Source organism: Oreochromis aureus, linkage group 11 (assembly GCF_013358895.1).
Source record: "Oreochromis aureus strain Israel breed Guangdong linkage group 11, ZZ_aureus, whole genome shotgun sequence".
Taxonomy (NCBI): Eukaryota; Metazoa; Chordata; class Actinopteri; order Cichliformes; family Cichlidae; genus Oreochromis; species Oreochromis aureus.
In genome coordinates, this window is record NC_052952.1 from 7,313,609 (window position 1) to 7,334,065 (window position 20,457).

Consider the following 20,457-nt stretch of genomic DNA (forward strand, 5'->3'; position numbering starts at 1 on the left):
ATGTTTATTTTATTACGTTTTGTACAAGACATCCAGGGTTCAAATCCAGGACACTCACAGCAATTTCATGTCCGAGTGCCATGCTAACAACATTTTGGATATAAAAATCTGGACATATTCATAAATGTCCCACACTACATGCTGCAACTGCATCTTTATTTGAAATAAATAATATTTTATAACTTTGTGGATGCTGCTCAATTTATTTAAGCAATAACACATTTGAGCAGCTGCTCTAGTTTGTCCCTTTTCCCCTTCTTTGCAGCAATAGTGCGCCCAGCTGTTCTGATAATGTGTTTAAGGGGTAAGTAAAGCAAGTTAAGCCTCCTGCTTAAAGGGGGGGATTGCATTACAGTGACTGTTTCTTCAGGCTAAACCTTTTACTTTTATTATGCCACCAGGCTTCATATATATATATGTATATTTTTTCACAATAACTGTGGCTGTCAGACAATATAAGCACACTCAGGCTTTATGTAGGACACATAAAATATTTTCTGTCTACACATTATGAGTTTGTCCTGCTGTACCCCAACTCTGCCTCAAATATTCCAGACGGGTCAGGACACAATGCAAAGGGGTTACACTGTGTGTGTGTGTGTGTGTGTGTGTGTGTGTGTGTGTTTTGCATGAACAGGAATGTGTGATGTCATTCAGCCATAAACAGACAGGCCTGTTAATACCCAAACCACATAAAAACACACCCATGGAGTAGTTACTGTACAGCTTTATGAATATTAAATTGCACAGATTGTTATGAGAAGTGGGACTAGTTTAAGCAGTTGTGTCAGGGGGGTATACTACTTTATTTACTTTTTAAAGCTTATTTTACCAGTGCTGTTTAATAACAAGTAACACGTTACTTTGAGTAATTTCAAGTTCCAGCTTCTGCCTTCTTTTATTTCCATATACAAATTGTCTTCATTTTTTCTATCCTCAACAGTGAACCCACTATTGTCAGGATTATAATTGCACCCTGTAGCCTGTTTAAATAAAGGCAACAATAACACACGTCCTTCCATGGAAATGTGAAGTTATCAATAAGGGTATAAAATGTAAAAATAAATTAAAAAAACGTCCAGTTTAAGAACAATGAAACAATGAAAATAAAAGTTAGTGGAGGTTAGGGAAGTGGAATGGTTTTTTTTTCATCTTTTTCCTCGAAGAAGAACGGGAATTGAGTCAACTCGGTGATATTTTTGAAGATGACACATGATGTATGGAACAGTTAACAGAATGGATGCCTACGAGCTGAGCTATTTTAAAATAACGCTGATTAATGGCTGGTGTGTGGGGGGAAAGCTCTTATCTTACTTGTACTTGTCCTACTTGATTTGAGCGCTGTGCCTTTAAAGGAACGAACTGCTCCGTCGTTAAGTCCCAACTGTCGACCCGGCGGCCACGTACGGCTCGGTGCCCCAGCGGTTCTCTGGCGGTTTGGGTTAACTTCTAAGGGCTAAACGTGGCGACGTTAATCACAGTCCAGCTGTTTTTGACTGCTTTCTAGTAGTTTTTCTTTCAGAGGTGCGAAAGACAAAGTTTTTGAATGAAGCTGTAAAGCAGCAGCAGCAACAGGAGGAGGAGGAGGGGGCGGTTTGTGGGGTCGTCCGGGGGTATCGGATCTGGGATCGGCTCACATTTATAACCAGACGGACGGCGGCTTCTTTGGGGCAGAGCTGAGTTTCACGGACGGACGGTTTCACCGAGGAGGACGTGGAGCTCGAACTGTTTAAAGGACGGGGAAAGGTCGGAAATATCAGGCGGGGGGGGAAAGTTTATTTTCTTCTCTCAACACTGCGAGCTGTTGGACTACCGACTGTACAGTTTGCGGATATTTGTGTTTAAGCTGGGCTAGATACAACTACTTGTAACTTTACTGAAGCAGAGCCGATACGCCTTTTTAAAAATGGATAAATACGAGGATTTAGGGCTCGAGGCGAGCAAGTTTATCGAGGACCTAAACATGTATGAAGCATCCAGGGATGGCTTGTTTCGAATGAGGAGGGATGCGGGAAATAACCCCGACTTTGAAGAGACGAGGAGAGTTTTTGCCTCTAAAATGACTAAAATACACATGCAGAAACACCAGGAGGAGATGGCCAGAAACAACGAGGCCATTAAAATGAACGGAGGTCACAGCAGCATGCATTACACCAAAGACAGACCGCCCATCAACAGTTACAGACAGCCGGGTGAAGCTGCTGCGAAGCCCCCACTACTATCTGGCCCTGTGCCGAGCGCCGCTGCTGGGAGTCAGTACGCACAGTTTGATGGCCAGAGACACCACACGGGTATCCAGTCTGAACTTCCTACCGGCAGGGCTTACGAGTACGGAAACAATTACGACAGTAAGGAGCGCTTGGAGCCCCATTCATACCAGCATACCACCCCTTCCCCGCCTAGCTCTGGAAACCCTTCTCATGCGCGTCATCCAGTGAGCCAGCCGCCTGCTTGGGCCCCATCCAGAGACAGCCAGCCTGCCCCATCTTTGTCTGGGTCTGGGAGCGGCAGTGCATCCCAGCACCTATCCCAGGCACCTTCTACCTTCAACAGTCTTCCATCCCAGCAGAATCAGGCCATTTCTTCACCTGTCAATAGAAGTCCACCATCTCCTGCTGGGCCAGTTAAAGGGTGGGTCGGAGAGCCCTCTGGCTCAGCAAAACCAGACCTGGCCCCTATCCTGCCTCTGAGTGCCTTCACAGGAGGAGCTGAATTGCATGTGCAGCAGCCCTCCACCAAGCCTGTGTCCCATTACACGCCACCGCCAATTTCTAAACCATCTGCCAGCCATAATGGTCCCGTGGCAGCCCCCTCTGTCCTTTCTACAACTTCTGAAACGCCTCAGCCCAAAGCCCAGGTGACATCTTCTGCTGTAAACCTCAGCAGTGTCTCCAAAAGCATCATCCAGGGTCAAGGTCAGATCCAAATGCCTGCCTGTGGACAGACCACCAGTGCTGAAACTGAAGTCCTGGGCTCCTCTAAGCCTGTCCAGCTACCCTGTCAGTCCGTCCTCACACATCCACCTGAACAAAGTCCTTCAGCAGCTGAAATAAAATTAGAAGCCCTCACTAAGCGACTGGAAAAAGAGATGGATGCCCAGCCAAAGGCTGACTACTTTGGTAAGAATTCAGATTGCAAGTATTAACAAGGGGATTTCTGCCAGTTGGGCAACTGAACCACCAAACCACAGTCCAAAACATAAACCAACATGAGACATGTGAAACCCAGAACAGAAGAACAACAAAGGCTACATGTGCCAGTGAATGAGACAAGTTGGTCACTTGCTTCATTCATTGACACATGTACCCTTTGTCAGCTTTTGTAATCCTTCTGTTGTGGATTTCTGTTGCAGACGCAGGTCTTGTGTGTTTCTTTTTCGGTGACATGAATACATGCCAACAGTTTTTTTTTGTTTGTTTGTTTGTTTTTTTTTGTCTGTGAAACTGCACGTCTAACGATGCTGTGGTGGTCCTTTCCCCCTTTTCCGCTGTGGAATGCAGACAGAATAATTTTCTAATTTGTCATGTCTCATGTAATTGCTTAATTGCCTACCCACAACAAACCCTTTGGCAGTAAAAGAATGTCAGAGGCCAGAAAGAAGACTGTTACCCTCTTATCTCATCTCAGGGATGTAATTGATTACTATTGAGGCACTTAACTCTGTACTTAGAGCTTTATCACTTTGGATCTGTGGGGCATTAAGTTTGTAATTGTATTGATGCTCCTCCCACATCCGGTTTGTTTGATTGACACTAGAATGATGTCACTGACACAGACCTGTGCTTGCACATTTTTTTTTTTTTAAAATTGCGCTTAGTGTAAGCAAGCTGTCAGGTTAGTGCATGCACCAAACTCAAGCACATGAAAGACTACAATGTCTCCCATTCAGTTTGATATAAATTTGTCAATATATGAGCACTTAAAAGAAATTCCCAGATCTCCAGCTCCATCTCTGGAAAATTTTTAGATATATCTGTCAACATTTGAGTAATTACTGCTAACAATTTAACAAATAGACAAACCACAGAGGTTATGAGATTGCTTTGGTTTAAGTTGATCACTGTGACTGTAAATGTTAGAATTTGGGGTCATATGAAGAACAAACAAGCCACTGCTCTCAACTTGTTGAGTTTGGAAAGAAAAACTGCATATTCTGGTTTTCTGTTGGTGCATGCAGCACTGAAGCTGCTCTCTCCAGACTGCAGGTGCTATCAGAAGATGAATACATGCTGGGGAGAAAAACAAAATACAAAAACAGATGCTTGCCTTTGAGATCAGCTGATAGGCTGTAATCACAGATGCAGATCCTCAGGTGTTCAAAGCCAAAGTCAGCTTTGAAAATAGGATTCAAGAGAGAAACATAGTGGGGAGGGAGAGAGTAGGAGACCCCGACACATGCACATGGAGCCCACCCATGAATCCTTGCTTTAGGAATTTCCTGCTGGAATGTCACAGATGTAATTCGCCATCCTCTGCCCCCCCCCAAACGTGCTTATATTGGTGTGTGAGGAAAGATCCTCTGGCATACGTCACAGTCACTGATGAGGTGCACAAATAGCCAACGCAACACGGATGTGTGGGAGAGCATGGTGTGCAACAGGCCGGGGTTGAAGATTTTAAAATGATGCTATATATGCCTTTATTTTCTCACACACTGTCCTACATAGCCCACACAGTTCCTATATGGCGTTTCCCACCAGACCATGGCTCATTCTCTGAGTCACCACTTATACCAGAGGGGGGGGAGAATTAGTGTAGTGTCTATTTTTTACATGCTTAAGTTTCTCCAGAAAAATCCTTCTTTTGAGCTCTTTTAATGTTTTCATTTGTAAATCGTTTGTAGTAGTGTTTGAATATTAACCTCCTAAGACCCGAACTCTTTCATGGCATGCATTTTTAATTTCTTTTTGCTATTTGGGCTGATTGGGATCTGATGAATGTAAAAACAGACTTATGTGATTTTTTTTTTTTTTTTTTTTTTTTTTTTTTTTTTTTTTTGATTTTCTTACCTGATTTTTGTTTCTGTGGAAAATGAGATCCACATATGAGGACATTCGCTTTAAATTTCGATAGGACAGTGGCAGTATAATGCCCTCGAAAGTGGATATCAGGCCCTTGTAGAGCAAAATTTTGTATTTTGGTCTGGACTACCCAAAATGTGATGTCCACATATATGGACGCCTAGGAAGTTACTGATATATGCCTGCATATATTGGGCTATGTCGTTTGCATACCGTGCTGATTGGCATTAACTGCAGTTGGAGGTTCTGGGAAAATGAGTTCATTGCCAATGGCTGCACCAAGGGAACACTGAGGAATGTCTGAAGGAAGAGAGTGAGGAATTTCAGAAATGAGGTCTTGAGATACAAAGAGGAGGGGCGGGGGGTGTCCCAGACGAGTTTAGGGGTGCCTGTGGTGCAGCTTGAATGGATGAGCAGACAGTCTGAGAAATTTAGGGACAGGTTTGTGGATGCAGCTTTGTCCTTGGCTGCAAGAACTTGAGAGGATGTTAGATTTATGGAGGAGTTCTTTCAAGAAAGAAGCGACATCCCAGAGTTCTGCCTGGCCTCTTCCTCTAACTTTCACATACACATGCATCCAGTGGAGAGTTTTAGTGTTGCGTTAAGATGGAGGATTAATTTATCCCATCTGGCTGTTGAGTGGAAAGCTTCATCTTAACTCTTCCCAGGGATTCTTGGCTTCTGCTCTGGCAGGCCTTTTGGAGGCTGATTTATTTATTTTATTTTTTATCAAGTATGTGAATGTGATGTGCTCCCATGCTCACATCTGCATGGTTTTATCTGTGTGCATGCGTGTGTATATGTGCTACAGTAACTGGCAGAAGTTGGTATGCTGTGTCACTTGTCACTTCTGGGTGTGATGTGTATGTGTGAGCTGATTAGAAAGTATTGCATTCATGCGTGTGTCTTTTATAGAGTTCATGTGGTGGATGTGTTCATCTAAGTTAATGTAGGCGTTCTGACTCATGTTAAAGTGATTGAAGCACAAACTGCAACAGTGAGTAACAGTGGCTTAACCATCCACTGAGAGTTGGAAGTGGGTTTTTTAGTTTGGTTGGTTTTTTTTTTTAAAGTTTTAAAACAGGAAAATAAAGTGACACTATACTTTTAGCCTCTTTTCCCTTGTAGTGCATACAAATCAAACGTAAAAAGAAAAGTGTTCTGTACTGTATTTGTACCCTTTTTTTCTGTTGTGTGTTTTCTTTTTTTCTTTTTTTTTAAAGAAGACTTGAGATTTGATCTTGACTTATTCAATTTGGTATATTTGTCTTCGTATGACTGCTTTATCATGTTTTCATGTAAACAAAAAGCTTACATAAGAGCAACATTCTTTGGCTTTCTAATAATATCCCTCTGTCATCTCTAAATCTTCTTTCCAGCCAGTGGGGCTCCTGATCATGTGCACTCTGTGGTGGCATCAGGAGAGGTTTAGCTGAATTATAAATATATTTATATATAGCCAAACTGTATTACTGGAAGTCTGTTTTGAGAATCATTTGATGAGGGCTATTAAATGTAACAGCATGTTTGTGGAGGACACAGTCATATGATGAGTGTTGGATACAATGGAAACAGAAGTTTCTTTGTCAGTGTTGGAGGAGCTGAGCTGTGTTAGGTTGGGCTGGGCTGGGCTGTAACACTCTCTTCTGCTGAGCTCCATTTCTCAGTCTCTGGGGAGTTTTTCTATAAAAACACACGCAAATAACCTCATGCCTGCCTTTACTTAACTTCCCCCTCACTAAAAGAGAAACTCGAGCTCTCACTTTCATCCTCCATCGGTGTCATCGCCCATTCTGTTTTAACAATTAGGTAGTCATATCTCACTGTAGGTGATTGATTTAACAGCCCATCAGTCAGCAGCGATGGCGGTCCATATGTCAGTTTGCCTTATTATACCATGTCCTACTGTTTCTGCTCAGAGGAGGGTTCTCTGGAAAGTCTCTCAATCCTCATGCAGCTCTCGGTATAAATAGTTGCATATTGATCACACGGTAACCTTGTGTTGCTCAGGAGCTGTCCAGAGTCAAAGAAGTTATGTAATGTTCCTGGCGTGCCATCATGTGACTGGCTTTTTGAAAGGACAGAAATAGTAATCTTCACCCAACGAGAGAGAGAGAGAGAGGGAGAGAGAGAGAAAAAATAACACCGACTTGGACATGAGTGTGTATAAATATTAACTACACTCCCATGTCTTGATATTGGGCCACATTAACTGTGTATGCTGTAAAAGTAGGACTGCTCTGATTCTTATCAGCTCTTTTATTAATAGACTTCTAAGTCTTCAAGCCAAGTCAAATAAGCAAATACTGATGTGTTTCCCCTTTCAGTCTAAACCAGCTTCCTGAAGTTTTCTCTTCCCTCTCTCCAGAAACTGATGAAATAACCTTTTGTTTTTGTATTTGAAATTAATATCTTGTGCTGTAGTAACATGAATTAACCTGAACCGCGACAGCCATGTTGGTTAAATGTGTGTCTTCTTGTTTGTGTTCTGTTCCAGGGCTGTGTGTGAAGTGTAATAAGGCAGTGTATGGAGCCAATCAAGCCTGCCAGGCTATGGGTAGCCTCTACCACGACCACTGCTTCACTTGCAGCGCCTGTAGTAAGTACACACAAACTCCCGTGCATCGCATACTCTCACTTTTGCTCCCATTTAAACACTTTTCTCCAGACATAAAGCTGCTGTCACCTCCTAACTAACAGGCTGCCAAAGAAGCTCTGCTCTTGAATCAAAGTGGTACCTTCTTCTTCGCTCATTCACTCCCCCCAAGCAAAAACATGCAATTATTTAGGGATTACTGTCCTCTGCTGCTAGTGTTTGGTTTCTGGGTGTGCCAGTCACTCGATCAGCCCAGACAAAGGCATACTAAAAGTCTTTTTGCCTGCCTAATTCATCTGTCTTTCAACAAGCTAGCTTTTTGAATAATACTTAGTGTCTCTCCGAGTCTTTTTAAGGAGTTCAACTCTTAAACCCACATCCACACTTGGGAGGGATGTGTGCTTTGTGGCACATGGACGGAAACAAGAGTGGCTTGTTTCACACTGGATCGGTTGGCTACAGGGTTTATTTGTTCAAAGATGCTTTGGCATCGACTTCAAAGACCAAATCTCTCATTTGTTTGTGTGTTTCTTTAAATATTACTTGCCGGGGGCAAATGCAGTTTTTCAACTTTGAGTTTAAATGAAAAGTGGGGAACGACCACACTTATAGATCCTGTGGACTCTATCAACGTTGTGCTAAATAATGTTTAAAGGGTTTAGTTTACTTTGTCGCTTTTGACCTATTACATATGGTTTATGGTTGACCTGTAGCTAGATGTTAATTTCCTTCCCCCACTAAAGCATGACCTCACTCATGGCTTCAACCAATTAAAATCTCTGTCCCAATTATCAGATCATGGGTATGCAAGGTATTTGTGGCACTCTGGAGATCTCTGCCAAGGCTCATTATTCTGCACCACCTCTGACCTTTCTGGTTATACACTCAAATGTGTAATTAACACCTCTATTTGCCTTTACCCTCCGTCATGTTTGTTTGTGAGGAAAATGGTGTAGCTGAATTATAATAAGAGATGCATAATATTGCTGGGTTTAGCAGTATCTTGTAGTCCTGATTTCAAACATGGATCTCATTAATTTTTATGTTCCTTCAGACATGTATGTAACAGTATGGATTTAAAGGAGCAGCCCTTGCCACAGAGTGAGCTTTTACCTAGAGGAATTATAGTAATGCAAAAAATGCATCAGAAACGAACGCAAGTTGCAAATTAGAAACAGTCCATGAGATAAGATTTTTCTGTACCTGTTAATGTGTTAAAATATAACAAATCATGTTTTTAAGGAACTGAGCGTTTCAAAGTAAGTAAGAGAGATGGGCACAGTCCTAATATAGCTGTACCTAGTAGCATTTATACTAGTAAGAAGTGACAACGGTGCTCATTCAGGCATGAAGACGATTAACGGAAAGGACTGCATGTCTCTAAGGGTTTACTTGGTGGCTCAGAGTGTAGCTGATTCCTGAAGTGGTGGGAGAAAGTTTACACAGCACATACCTCTCATGGCTTGTTACAAGCGAGGGCATTAGGGTTGTGTTTGCTCCGAGCGGCCCCAGGGGAAAGCATCTCATCTGGGGAGGAATGCAGGCATGGGGGCCCTCTGTAGGCCCAGCTCCAGAAGGACAGTAGGTGCTGTTGTGTTAGCTGGGAGTACAGTGTGAGACAGGGAGACCATTCACCACGCAATACAGAGCCAGCACACAGGAACATAACGAAAGATACACATGCATATGTAATACTTGCTGCATAATAGAGTCAACTACTCAGTGCTCATGTATTAAGCATTGCCCCCTTTTTTTTTTTTTTTTTTTTTTTTTTTTTTTTTGGTCCTCTGGTCTCCAAAATGTGTATGTCAGCATAACTGCTACATGTGTTGAGTTGCATAAGATTTTATGACCATGAACCTCCTTTCAGGCTTTCACACACACACACACACACACACACACACACACACACACACACACACACACACACACACACACACACACACACACACACACACACACACACACACACACACACACACACACACACACACCCCAGGTGACTGTAAAAGGCAGGCGGACATTCCTGGTGGCCAAGAGAGCTCAGGCTGCACGTCTGAGATTCAGCACTTCGCTGCAGGGGTCTTCCTTCTAGTTTAATCATTTACTGTTTACAGACATTTAAAGGTAAAAACACAGTTTCAGTTTTACTTCTCAGATGGTCTGTGGAAATGTTAAAAAAAAAAAAAAAAGTGTAATTCAGAAGGAAAAAAATTAAAAACAGCTTCTTAAATTTATATGCTTGGAGACACTCAGGAAGACTTGCATCTGTAGAGTTAATCTTGATGGAAATAAAAAGGAAACTGTGGTTGTTGTGGTTTGGTTTTTACATTTATTTTACTATGATAGCCTAGAACTGCAGCAGTGAAGCAAAGAACAGTGATAAACAGATTCTGCTTTCTCGATATCAGCCCATAATACAAGTCAGTCTGCAGGCTCTGGAGGATACAGGCCAGGATCCTATTGGACCTCCAGTCTGCTGGTATGTTAACATCTGGAGGCTACATTTTCAGGGTCTTAACCAAACAACCGAAGTTCAAAGAAGTCTTAAAAATACTCATTTTCTTTGTAAATTAAAAGTACATCAGTGATTTCATAGAACAGGAAATGATTTTAAGGTGAGAACAATCTCTGACATGTCACAGTTGAGGACCTGATTCGTTGAGGCTTGATTGGGAAGTCATGGCAGGGTCATTATGAGTTGCTCATTTTCTGAATGGGATCACATGAGGGAATTCATAGATTTGCTTAATTAGAACCCGGCCCTGTGTTTTGGCTCTGTCCCTCAGGTGTTTTACATTTTTATGAAAGCGCCGTAGTCGTCGTTTCTTGTGCTTTTCAAACCGTCACTGCTGACTCCTGACTTTAATTAAGCTCTTATCTTTGTGCAAAGCCTTCCCTCTGTGACTCACTTAAAAAAAAAAAAAAAAAAGAAGAATGTGAAGAAGAGGAATGGTCCATAATTCACTTTCATCCCCTTCATCCTTCCCTTTTTCCTTTAGGGACACCGTTCCAAGACTATCAGTAATTACTCACGGCCAGTTCCCCACCTTGGTCTGATCAGAATGACTTTGCTCTTCTTTAGGTAGTCTAGGCGAGACTTTGGTAATGCGTGATCATTTTTACTCTGTTAAAACGAGATAATGAAATTGTAAATTCCTGCAGAAGTTAATGTGCTACCCAGTGAGAAATAGGAATCATGAGGTTTCATGGTTTAGTTTGATCTAATTTTACTTTTTATTCAGGCTCATTGCTTCCAAACAGTCCAGTTATGACTTTAAATCGTCAAACAATTAGCTGAAAGATGAGGCAATGAGAAATCATTTGCAGAGAAAAAAGCCCCAGTACTTATTCTATCATGAAAAGGCTTTTTTTTTTTTTTTTTTTTTTGTTTGTTAACTGGTATAGGTTAGGATGTGGATCTTACTCCTGGAAGAAGTAGACTGGTTACAAAAAACAAAGTAAACAGATTGTGGGATGGAGCCCGAGAGATAAAGAAGACCGCGGTTCACTAAGGTGAACCCCTCCCCTCTCCTCTGCTGTCCCCTCCCTCATCTCCCCACTTTGAAAATCCGAGGAATGTTCTCTCTTCCTGTGGGACCTGGGCAGGCGTAGCTATGTGAAGCGCACAAGGGCTTGGTACACGTGTTTTGACAAAAAGTAAGCATACCCAGTATGTGGAAGGAGATCAGATAGGAACAAAGAAGAGCAGTGCATTATTGGAGGATTTGGCCTATGGTGTCCATGAAATTCAACAGGGCACTCTTTAATCTGTTTACCTGTCCAATAATTAGATTTAATGAGCCCTTTATCTGCACGCGTTAGATCCAGATGTGTTCCTTGCCTGATTGTAGCCTGCTCTGTGCCACAGTAGTGTTATATTAAGACACCAAGACACTGTGAATCTCTTTATTTGATTAATCTGCTTGGAATTCAGCAGGACGTAATGAATACTGCAAGAGGGCCCATTACCTTTTGAATAGCTGTAATTAATCACTACATTCTTAATGCCTCAGTCGTGGCGTAACTATTTTCTGAGATGAAGCTCGTGGCTCATGTAAGACTTTCCAGTATGACAGTTCAACTTTCTGTCGTTGAGTTATCTTTTCAAGCCTCTTCTAAACTGCCTAATATTCATATTTCAGTAAGAGGGAATAACACGTTTTTGTTAGTCAAAGCTGTGGACAACTTTGAAGAGGGGAAATGATGCTAATAGACTGTTCTCTCTGTTTCTGCAGGTCGACGATTGAGAGGGAAAGCTTTCTACTATGTTGGAGGGAAGGTTTTCTGTGAAGAAGACTTCCTGGTGAGCAGTCGATAAAGAGTCAATATTTAGTGTTCTTTTACTGGATTATATGGTCTGGTAACTATCACTGGGATTTAAAAATGCAAAAAAAAAAAGCATTAGATTTAGTTTAGATGCCAATCAGTATCCTTCTATCATGGCTCATTTCTAAAATCAGATAACTTTGTGATTTGCCTAAAATACCAGAAATCATAGGTTCCCACCATTTGTGCGCAAGATCGCCAGTTCAAGACCAGAAGGAGACAAATGTCCCAGGGAGCATTGCATCAGGAAGGGCGTCCGGCATAAAAATCTCTGCCAAATCAAATATCCCTCCACTGTGGCGACCCCTTGTGAATAAGGGAGCAGCTCAAAGAGCTGAGGGGGGGGGTACATTGTTCCTTGATCCAACCCATGATCATTGAAAACTCTGCAGCTTCAACTTGAATGCAAATGGCAATCAGAGACATGACCTTCTGACACACTTTAGAGAATTTCCAGTATTCAGTGTGAATAACTTCCTTAAGGTGAGACTGGAAAGAGGTCTGTTACTGGAGAAACTGTTTTCCTACTGCTGATGGGTTTGAGGGCAGTCAGGCCAATTGGACCATCAGAGTATTCCCACATGTACTTTGCAAAAAATGGAGAGAACGTTCCCTGTGCATAATCATGGATGCATTCAACTCAATTAAAAGCCTCGGTTAGAATTTGTCATGAATTTTTTGTCTGCGTTTTACAGCTGGTGTTCATGTTGCGTTCATGTGAAAAGTATTTTACGAACTCATTCTTGCCCTCTCAGCAGCCCTGTGTCTGTTTACCCCGGGAGCCCTCTCTGTGTAAAACCTCCTGTAATTGCCCTTCCACCAAAAGCTCTTAGCTTCTCAATTAAACTCAACATTTATACTGAAATAAATTTGCTCCGGCTTTGCTCTCTGTATGAAGTGGTAATATATGCATATGTGTTCTGCCAGGCCTGTAGGTGTGCCCTGTTCTCACTGATATTTTCCTACATAATATTTTTTAAATACTTAAATACACTCAAAACAAACTACACTGCACTGACTTTGTGACTAAATCGGAAAAAATGTCGCTAAAGGAAATGTTGCTGCAACAAACTGTAGAGATAGTTTTAGTTCAGCCGCCCAGATGGCCTGGGATTTGGCCTAGGGTAGACACTGTGGAGCTGTTGAGGGGTCCTATTGTGAGAAAATCCGTTAATGAACCGTATTTGTTTTCTCTGTTGTAGTATTCTGGTTTCCAGCAGTCTGCAGACAAGTGCAACGCCTGCGGACACTTGATCATGGACATGGTAACTGTTGGGCTCCTCTCGTCAGCTGAATGGGCTTCTGTGTGATTTTTGTGTGTCAGAGTCTGGTGATCTCGGCACTAAACGTGGTTACCTCATCCTAAATGAGCATTCAGTGCACACATCTGGATGATGACTCAATAAAGAGCGTTGGCTCTGTGTCTTTGTCTGTCTCCTCAAACACAGACACACAGGCTTGTGGGTTTTTAAAAAAAAAACCCGATATGATGTCATCACAAGTCAGGAAGTAAAGTATTTCTGTTGACACGAGTCTGCATATGTTAACCATTCAGTAGGCTGAGTGAAGGAGATTTCTTAGTTTTTCTTGCTGTAAATAAAATGTGTTAAAATTGGGTCATTCTTTGTGATTTGTTTGGTAGATAAGGTCGCTTCTTGTATTTTGCTGAGTTATTTGTCTTCGTCTATTCTGGGCTGTGATGATGACTCAGTTAACCCACCAAAATTCTCTCTCTCTCTCTGTCTCTCTCTCCCTCTTTTTTTTTTTTTTTTTTTTTTGTTTTTTTTTTGTAAATGATGACCATTCAAAATACCAAGAAACATGAAGCGTTTTACTCATTCCTCTCCATAGATCCTGCAGGCCCTCGGTAAGTCGTACCACCCAGGCTGTTTCCGCTGTGTCATCTGTAACGAGAGCCTTGATGGAGTGCCCTTCACTGTGGACACTGAAAATAGGATCTACTGTGTCAAAGACTACCACAGGTGAGTGTCGCTTGTTACACAGTCGTTGAAAGAGCACCTGGATTTGTCTGAGGTGGATTTTGTTTAAAGTGATGCTGGGAAAACATGTCCAGGTTTCATATTCCAGTTGAACTCACAGCAAAGCCCTTTAACTTTGTTCGCTATGGCGGGATCAGGTTGAAGGCCTGCGCGGGTTGACTAAGTTTCCCTCGGCCACATGTGGCAGACACATGAGAAGTTTATTCTGGCAGGGGGCGAGAGAGAGAGAGAGGGGGAGGGAGGAAAAAAGATATCACTGTCCAGTTAGAGGTGTGAATAGTGGCACAGAGCCATGGCTCTTCCCATTATTGGACATAATCTGCAATACAAGTAGAGGTCTGAAAGGTTTTATGTGCGCATGCATGTGTGTCTTTGTGTCTGTTAACAAACTGCAATCACATTTGAATGTGCAGCACCTGTAAAGGCTCGCTCTCCACAGCGGCTCTGCAGTTCCAGCTGTTCTTTTTTTTTTTCTTTTTTTTTTTTCCTGCTGGGACTGCATGTACAGCAGAACCGAGCACGTGGCCGATCTCTGCCTGGCAGCTCCCAAATGTTCTCTACGCTGATTAAATCAGACAAGCCTTATTGTGTATACAGCTATGTGACTTTTGGCCACAGTCATGCCCATCCACACTGAGAGACCCTTTGTTATTTCCTCAGACTTCCAGGTGCCTGCCACGTGTGTGGAAATAATGAATCCAGTTTGCGCTTTAATTTTCTACTCGTTCTTGGATTTGGGGAATCACGTGTGTGAAGTGAAGCCAGCACATCTGCAGAGCTGGCATTTCCTTAGTTGAAGCAGGAGGCACAGAGGAGAGGGGGGTGGTAGCGTCTGGGAAAGGGACACTGCATATGAACTGTGATCTTTAAAGTCTGGATAGAGTTCATTTTAATTCAGCTCATTTAGTTACTACATTTACTTTAGTGAATACAGTTCTTTTTCCAGTACAGTTTTAACAAGTCTTTAAAAGTTTCTCTTTCCATCTTACTTTCCCAGGGTCCTTGCACCTAAATGTGCTGCCTGTAACCAGCCAATCCTGCCCTCAGAGGTAAGCTACCGCCACCTTGTTTTCTCTGCTGCTTTACTTGGGTAACATCAGCAATGTGCATTTGAACATTTAGAGCTTTTCTCAAAAGAAAACACTAAAAAAATACTTTGTCCTGGGCTTTAAAAAAATTAGGTGGTTATTAATTCATCAACAAAAACAAAGTCGACATTTAGTTCCACAAACAGCCACTTGAAAAATGCTCAACCACACAGCAGAATCAAACATGTTTACAGCCTGTGACACACAAACTGTTTTGCTCTGTCTGTAAACTTAAACCAACAACTGTCACATGCAGCAGGATGGTTTTAAATCACTCCTCCCATTACTAACTTGTTTACTAAGTTTGCTAATGTTAGCTGATAAATTATCAATCCTCTCTTTTGTGCATATTTTTTCATTTGTAAATCAAAAAAGTGGAAAAAAAAAAAAAAAAAAAGATGTCCTGTTGGCTACTCATCCCTTTATATATGCAGATGTTAATTAAAGTTAGCATACCAAACTGGCACAACGCAAATCATGTTTTTATACCCACATAACATATATTTTAGTTATACAAAGGGTGGGAAATTCTTTGGTTACAGCAGTTAAAAAAAGTGAAAGACAACCATACTGTATAATAAGCAGCTTAAATAAGTAGCTTAATCAAATAAAATATGACACAGAAAATGCCTATCTCAATAAGGTAAAAACTAATCTGGGTAGAAAAAAATCCAAGTAAAATAAATATAATTTTCTATTAAAAATGTAATTCATAATATGGTATGAGAGACTTGTATGCCTGGAAGTGCAAAGACAGTAAAGAGAATAAATAAAATGCGATAAAGGCCACTGGCCAGACTAAACTGGGCACCGTTCATAGTAAACACCTTCATCTCTACACCATAAGGACGCAGCTTTGTTGGTTAAAAGCAGCGCTGACATTTTAACTCCTCTATGGCAGCTTCAAATACCTTACTTCTCTGGTGACTGGAGAATATCTGAAATATTTATTTAAACTTCAGATCCACTCAGTGGTTACTGTAGGCAAGCTGGACTGTTTATAGCACATAGGTGCTGAGAAAATTACTGAGTATCTAGATAAGTATATGTGATTTGCAGCTGAAATATGAACCCGTGTACAGGATATGATCATAAAGCGATGGATTTTTATCTTTACTGTAGAGAATGATTAGCTCAGGTTCACAGGAGGGCAAAGACTGTGAGAAGAACCATAAAAGCCAAGATGACTAAGAAACTGTAGGAGTAGAGCATGATCAGCTGTTTTTACACATGGACTGTCATTCAGTAAGAACTTGATTATAAATCCTTATCTGCTCAAGTTAAGACCCAAACACAGAGCTGTGTTCAAGTTTCTGGTCAAAACAATGTGAGGACTTATCTGAGTTATCGTTTGATGGGAGGGAGAAATAAATTGAGTACATTCACAAAATAGAATGAAACTGCTCTGATACTGGAGCAGCGAGTGGCAATCATGTCTCAACACTCAGAGATGATTGCCAAGCACTTGAGCTCCAAAGTTTTGATGCAGAGGAGTTGCAGATCATTCAGCTCGTGGCTTTCATTGACGTCCTCAAGCTTCTTATTGATCTTTTGAAGCTTTTGTCAAACTGAGAAGTTGAACAGAAGGAGAGAGTGGAGCATTTTCTAGTGAGATTACCTTCAGTGGTTTTTTTGTTTTTTTTGTTTTTTCTTTCCAGGGGTCTGATGAAACCATTCGAGTAGTATCCATGGACAAAGACTATCATGTTGATTGTTATCACTGTGAGGTAAGTAAAAACACCTCGAAATGTAAAACGTGTGTGTTTAGTGGCTCTTAGCCAGTCGCTTTCTGAATAGCTCATTAAATGAAATTATAATGAGTAGATCCCTGATCTTAATTACAGTCTTGGTAATTATGCAGAGCAGAGCAGGTATACAACACCTCATCATCACCATCTGATCATTTTCTCAAGTGCCTGTTTTTTTTTTTGTTGTTGTTTTTTTTTTTTTCACATGATTGACAGCTTTTTTTCCATAATCACTGAGCTGTGAGAAGTGCCTCTGTGTAACTACTGGATGGTTTCTCCTCAGCTTTTTTTTAATTTTCAAGTCTTTCAGGTTGTTCAAAAGGGAGCACAAAATTTAGTGCTAGAAACATTTCTTTCAAGAAGTCTTGCAGCACAAAAGCGAACCCCTGTTGACCAGAGCCATTATTGCTGTCAAATCTTCCAAGATCAATACAGAGCAACAATCACACCCTTTGTCCACTGTTCTATCTGCCGAAGCTCACTCAGTAGACATGTCTCAGCCATGTTCCTGCTTTATGCTGTGCAGGACTGTAAGATGGAACTGAACGATGAGGAAGGTCACCGCTGTTACCCGCTGAACGGCCACCTTCTCTGCCACTCCTGCCACCTGAAGCACATCCAGCCTGGCCGCTCCTCTTCAGTCGCTGCCGCCTCCTACTAACAGCGCTCCAGGTGGTGGGAGACACCTGATGGATCAAAGAAGGAACTGCAAAATATGGACTTCGGGAATTTATTTGCAATTCTTGTTGTAAAGGATTGAGACGTCCTGGAATATAGTTTGATATGTATATTGACAGGAATGTCAGTGACGTGTCCTTTATGCAGAATCCAATAATGAAGTACTGCAATGCACCAAACTCTACTTCAAATGAAGCATTGCATACAGACTTTCCAGAAGTGTTGTCATATTATAAATTTTCTTTGTGTAAATATGAAATGCCTTGGTCGTGTAAAAATTCTAGACTGTGTGCCTTCAACTTTGCCTCCACACTTCTGCTGTTAATTTCAACATTTAGTTACATCATACAATAACTTATACACATCTGTGTCACATGAGAATAAAACAATACTTAATTCCAGGGGTATAAGAGACGGGCATCACGGCACTGAAAGAATCCTGAATTGGAATCTATGGAATAATTTGGCAAAACCAAAGATTACAGTGGAAGTATAACTGAGGGGGGGGAAGTTTTTTTTTTTTTTTAACCCTTATTTTGGGATAAATCCTGCTAACATTTAAATCAATTGGCTTTTTTTGTTTGTTTGTTTGTTTTTCATTTAAATGTCCCAATTCAATTCAATTCAATTCAATTCATTAAATCACAACAAAAGTCGCCAGGGCTTTTTTGTACAGTAGATAGCACAATAATAAATACAGAGAAAAACCCAACAATCATATGACCCCTATGAGCAAGCACTTTGGCGACAGTGGGAAGGAAAATAACAGGAAGAAACCTCCGCAGAACCAGGCTCAGGGAGGGGCGGCCATCTGCTGCGACCGGTTGGGGTTCAGTGGTCCCAGTGACCACTGAAATTAAAGCTAATTTACAGGATCCTTCAAAATAATTTCCCAAATGTGTTTTATCAAGTGAGAGACTTGGTTATACTGTTAGTCTGTTCTAAGCACATGGAGAAATAAAAGTGAGTTTTCTATGCACCTATGAGAATGCTGGTATTAGAACTGTAGATCATTGCATAATTTTTTTTATAAATATTTATATATACTGTAGCCCTATAATCGTTTGTCTGTTTTATTTTAGGGCAATTCCCCTTTAAATAGTTATTTCTCTTCCAGAACATTTTCGGTTTGATACTTTTTGCCATCCATATTTTATTCATATACTAACTTAATACTTGCTTGCTTGACATTTGCAGTCCTTATTTTGTAACCAACTGTAGATGAAGAGAAACATTTGTATGTTCTGTTTGATTGTTGTAAAGGAAATATTTAATTAATAAAATACAACAAGCCAAATTTGATTTAGACTATTAAATTGCTATTGCAGACCCTTTAACAAGCGTCTCTTATTGCTTTTTCACTGTCGTAATGTATTATTTATTACTGATTAATTATATTAAGCTGACTAACAGGCTAACAGTGTAATTTCTTGAACACTGGCTGATATCCATTCAGCATAGATGCTGATTATGTCCTCCTCAGTATTAGTCCTGAGGACCACTGCAGCCTCTGCCATGTTCTTTTCTGCAATGATAGTCTACAACAGGGGTCTCTAACTCCACTTCTCGAGAGCTTCTGTCCTGCAGCTTTTAGATGCATCCCTACTCCAACACAGGTGAAATAAATGGTTGAATTACCTCTTCAGCATGCCAACAAGTTTGGCAAAGGTCTGGTAACAAGCAATTCATTTGATTGAGGTGTTTTGGAACAAGGATGCATCTAAAAGCTGCAGGACAGTAGGTTTCGAGAACTGGAGTTGGAAGCCCCTAGTCTACACACTTTCTCTTTAGGCGCAGGTAGACTGGCTGGCTAAAAAAAAAACGTAACAAGAAGTCGATCCTGTGATCTTCTGATTTGTTTAGGCACCGTGTTCACTAGCTCTGAAAATAAGCCCGATGGCGTCACCTGCTGGCATAGAGAGAAACGACTAGGCCGAGTTTTTTCTTAAGTTGTAACTACTACTATTTATTCATTTAAAATTATTGTTCTTTTTAATATTATACTTATAAAAAGAACGAATAAACCTAGACTGCAAAGACCTACATTGGTGTGAAGTAGGCATTGCTCGAAAAGTAACGTTGTCGTGGGCCAGTGGCGCAATGGATAACGCGTCTGACTACGGATCAGAAGATTCTAGGTTCGACTCCTGGCTGGCTCGATCTTTTCCACTCTCCTCATATGTAAGCTTATGAAAGCTTCCTTGTTTTACTTTCGCTTCCGTAGAACGAATTACGTGCACCATCTTCACGAGATCCTAGGTATTGTGATGGTTCTCACACAACCTCTAGTAGTTATAACAATAATACTTATCTGTGTTTATCCAAGAAACTTTATCTTCCCCCTAACAACCAAACTGAACTGAAGCTGTACTTGCTGCCAAGAAAATTGATTTTGATTCTTAGTACCACATTTAAATGGTCAAATGTTTCTAGAAATTCCAGCAAGTTCAGGCAACAAGCCTGTCTCTTTATTCTTTTGGTGACTACCAAACAATATAATCAATACACTCAATATTTCTTGGAAGTATACATCTCTGGCAAGTCATCCAGCATTTAACTCTATACACCTTATAGTAAAAGAGGCTTAAAAGTGCGACGAGCCAGCCAGGAGTCGAACCTAGAATCTTCTGATCCGTAGTCAGACGCGTTATCCATTGCGCCACTGGCCCACGTGACGTTGTAAATGCACACTTGCAATTCATTAGCCTGAGCGTATCACGCTTCTTCTCTTCCCGTAAAAGGCTCCATTGGTCAGCAGATGTCGCTGTTGAATTTTATACAAATAACGTGGCAGGACGCTTCAAGCTAATTGTCCAACACACTTTTTTCTCAATATACTGACTTTTCTGAATTTTCTCAGAATTCTGAGAAAAAGACACCAATTTTGAGATTAATCTCGGAATGCTGAGATTAGAATTCTGAGAAAAAAGTCAGAATTCCGAGACAAAAGTCAAAATTCTGACTCTAATCTCAGAATTCTGAGAAAAAAAAATTCTG

At 41.1% G+C, this 20,457-nt stretch overlaps 1 protein-coding gene and 2 non-coding genes across 3 annotated transcripts; 2 read left to right on the forward strand and 1 right to left on the reverse strand.

Annotated features, from left to right (window-relative positions):
* The first annotated feature begins 1,184 nt into the window (after nt 1-1,184).
* limd1a (LIM domains containing 1a) lies at nt 1,185-18,066 on the forward strand. Its single transcript, XM_031752152.2, has 8 exons — nt 1,185-3,119; nt 7,519-7,620; nt 11,856-11,923; nt 13,149-13,211; nt 13,798-13,928; nt 14,944-14,995; nt 16,693-16,761; nt 17,309-18,066. Exons 1-8 carry the CDS (start codon nt 1,907-1,909, stop codon nt 17,441-17,443), a joined length of 1,833 nt encoding a protein of 610 aa, XP_031608012.1. The 5' UTR covers nt 1,185-1,906; the 3' UTR covers nt 17,444-18,066.
* Nucleotides 18,067-19,546: 1,480 nt separating this feature from the next.
* Nucleotides 19,547-19,619, forward strand: trnar-acg. Its single transcript has one exon. It is a non-coding gene; the product is annotated as a tRNA-Arg (tRNA).
* A 437-nt stretch (nt 19,620-20,056) lies between these two features.
* On the reverse strand, nt 20,057-20,129 carry trnar-acg. The gene has a single exon. It is a non-coding gene; the product is annotated as a tRNA-Arg (tRNA).
* Nucleotides 20,130-20,457: the final 328 nt, after the last annotated feature.

Coding starts and splice junctions, on each gene's coding strand:
- limd1a (XM_031752152.2), top strand. CDS start 1,907: ATGGATAAATACGAGGATTTAGGGCTCGAGGCGAGCAAGTTTATCGAG. Junction 11,924..13,148: donor TCTGTGAAGAAGACTTCCTG/GTGAGCAGTCGA, acceptor TCTCTGTTGTAG/TATTCTGGTTTCCAGCAGTC. Junction 16,762..17,308: donor TTGATTGTTATCACTGTGAG/GTAAGTAAAAAC, acceptor TATGCTGTGCAG/GACTGTAAGATGGAACTGAA.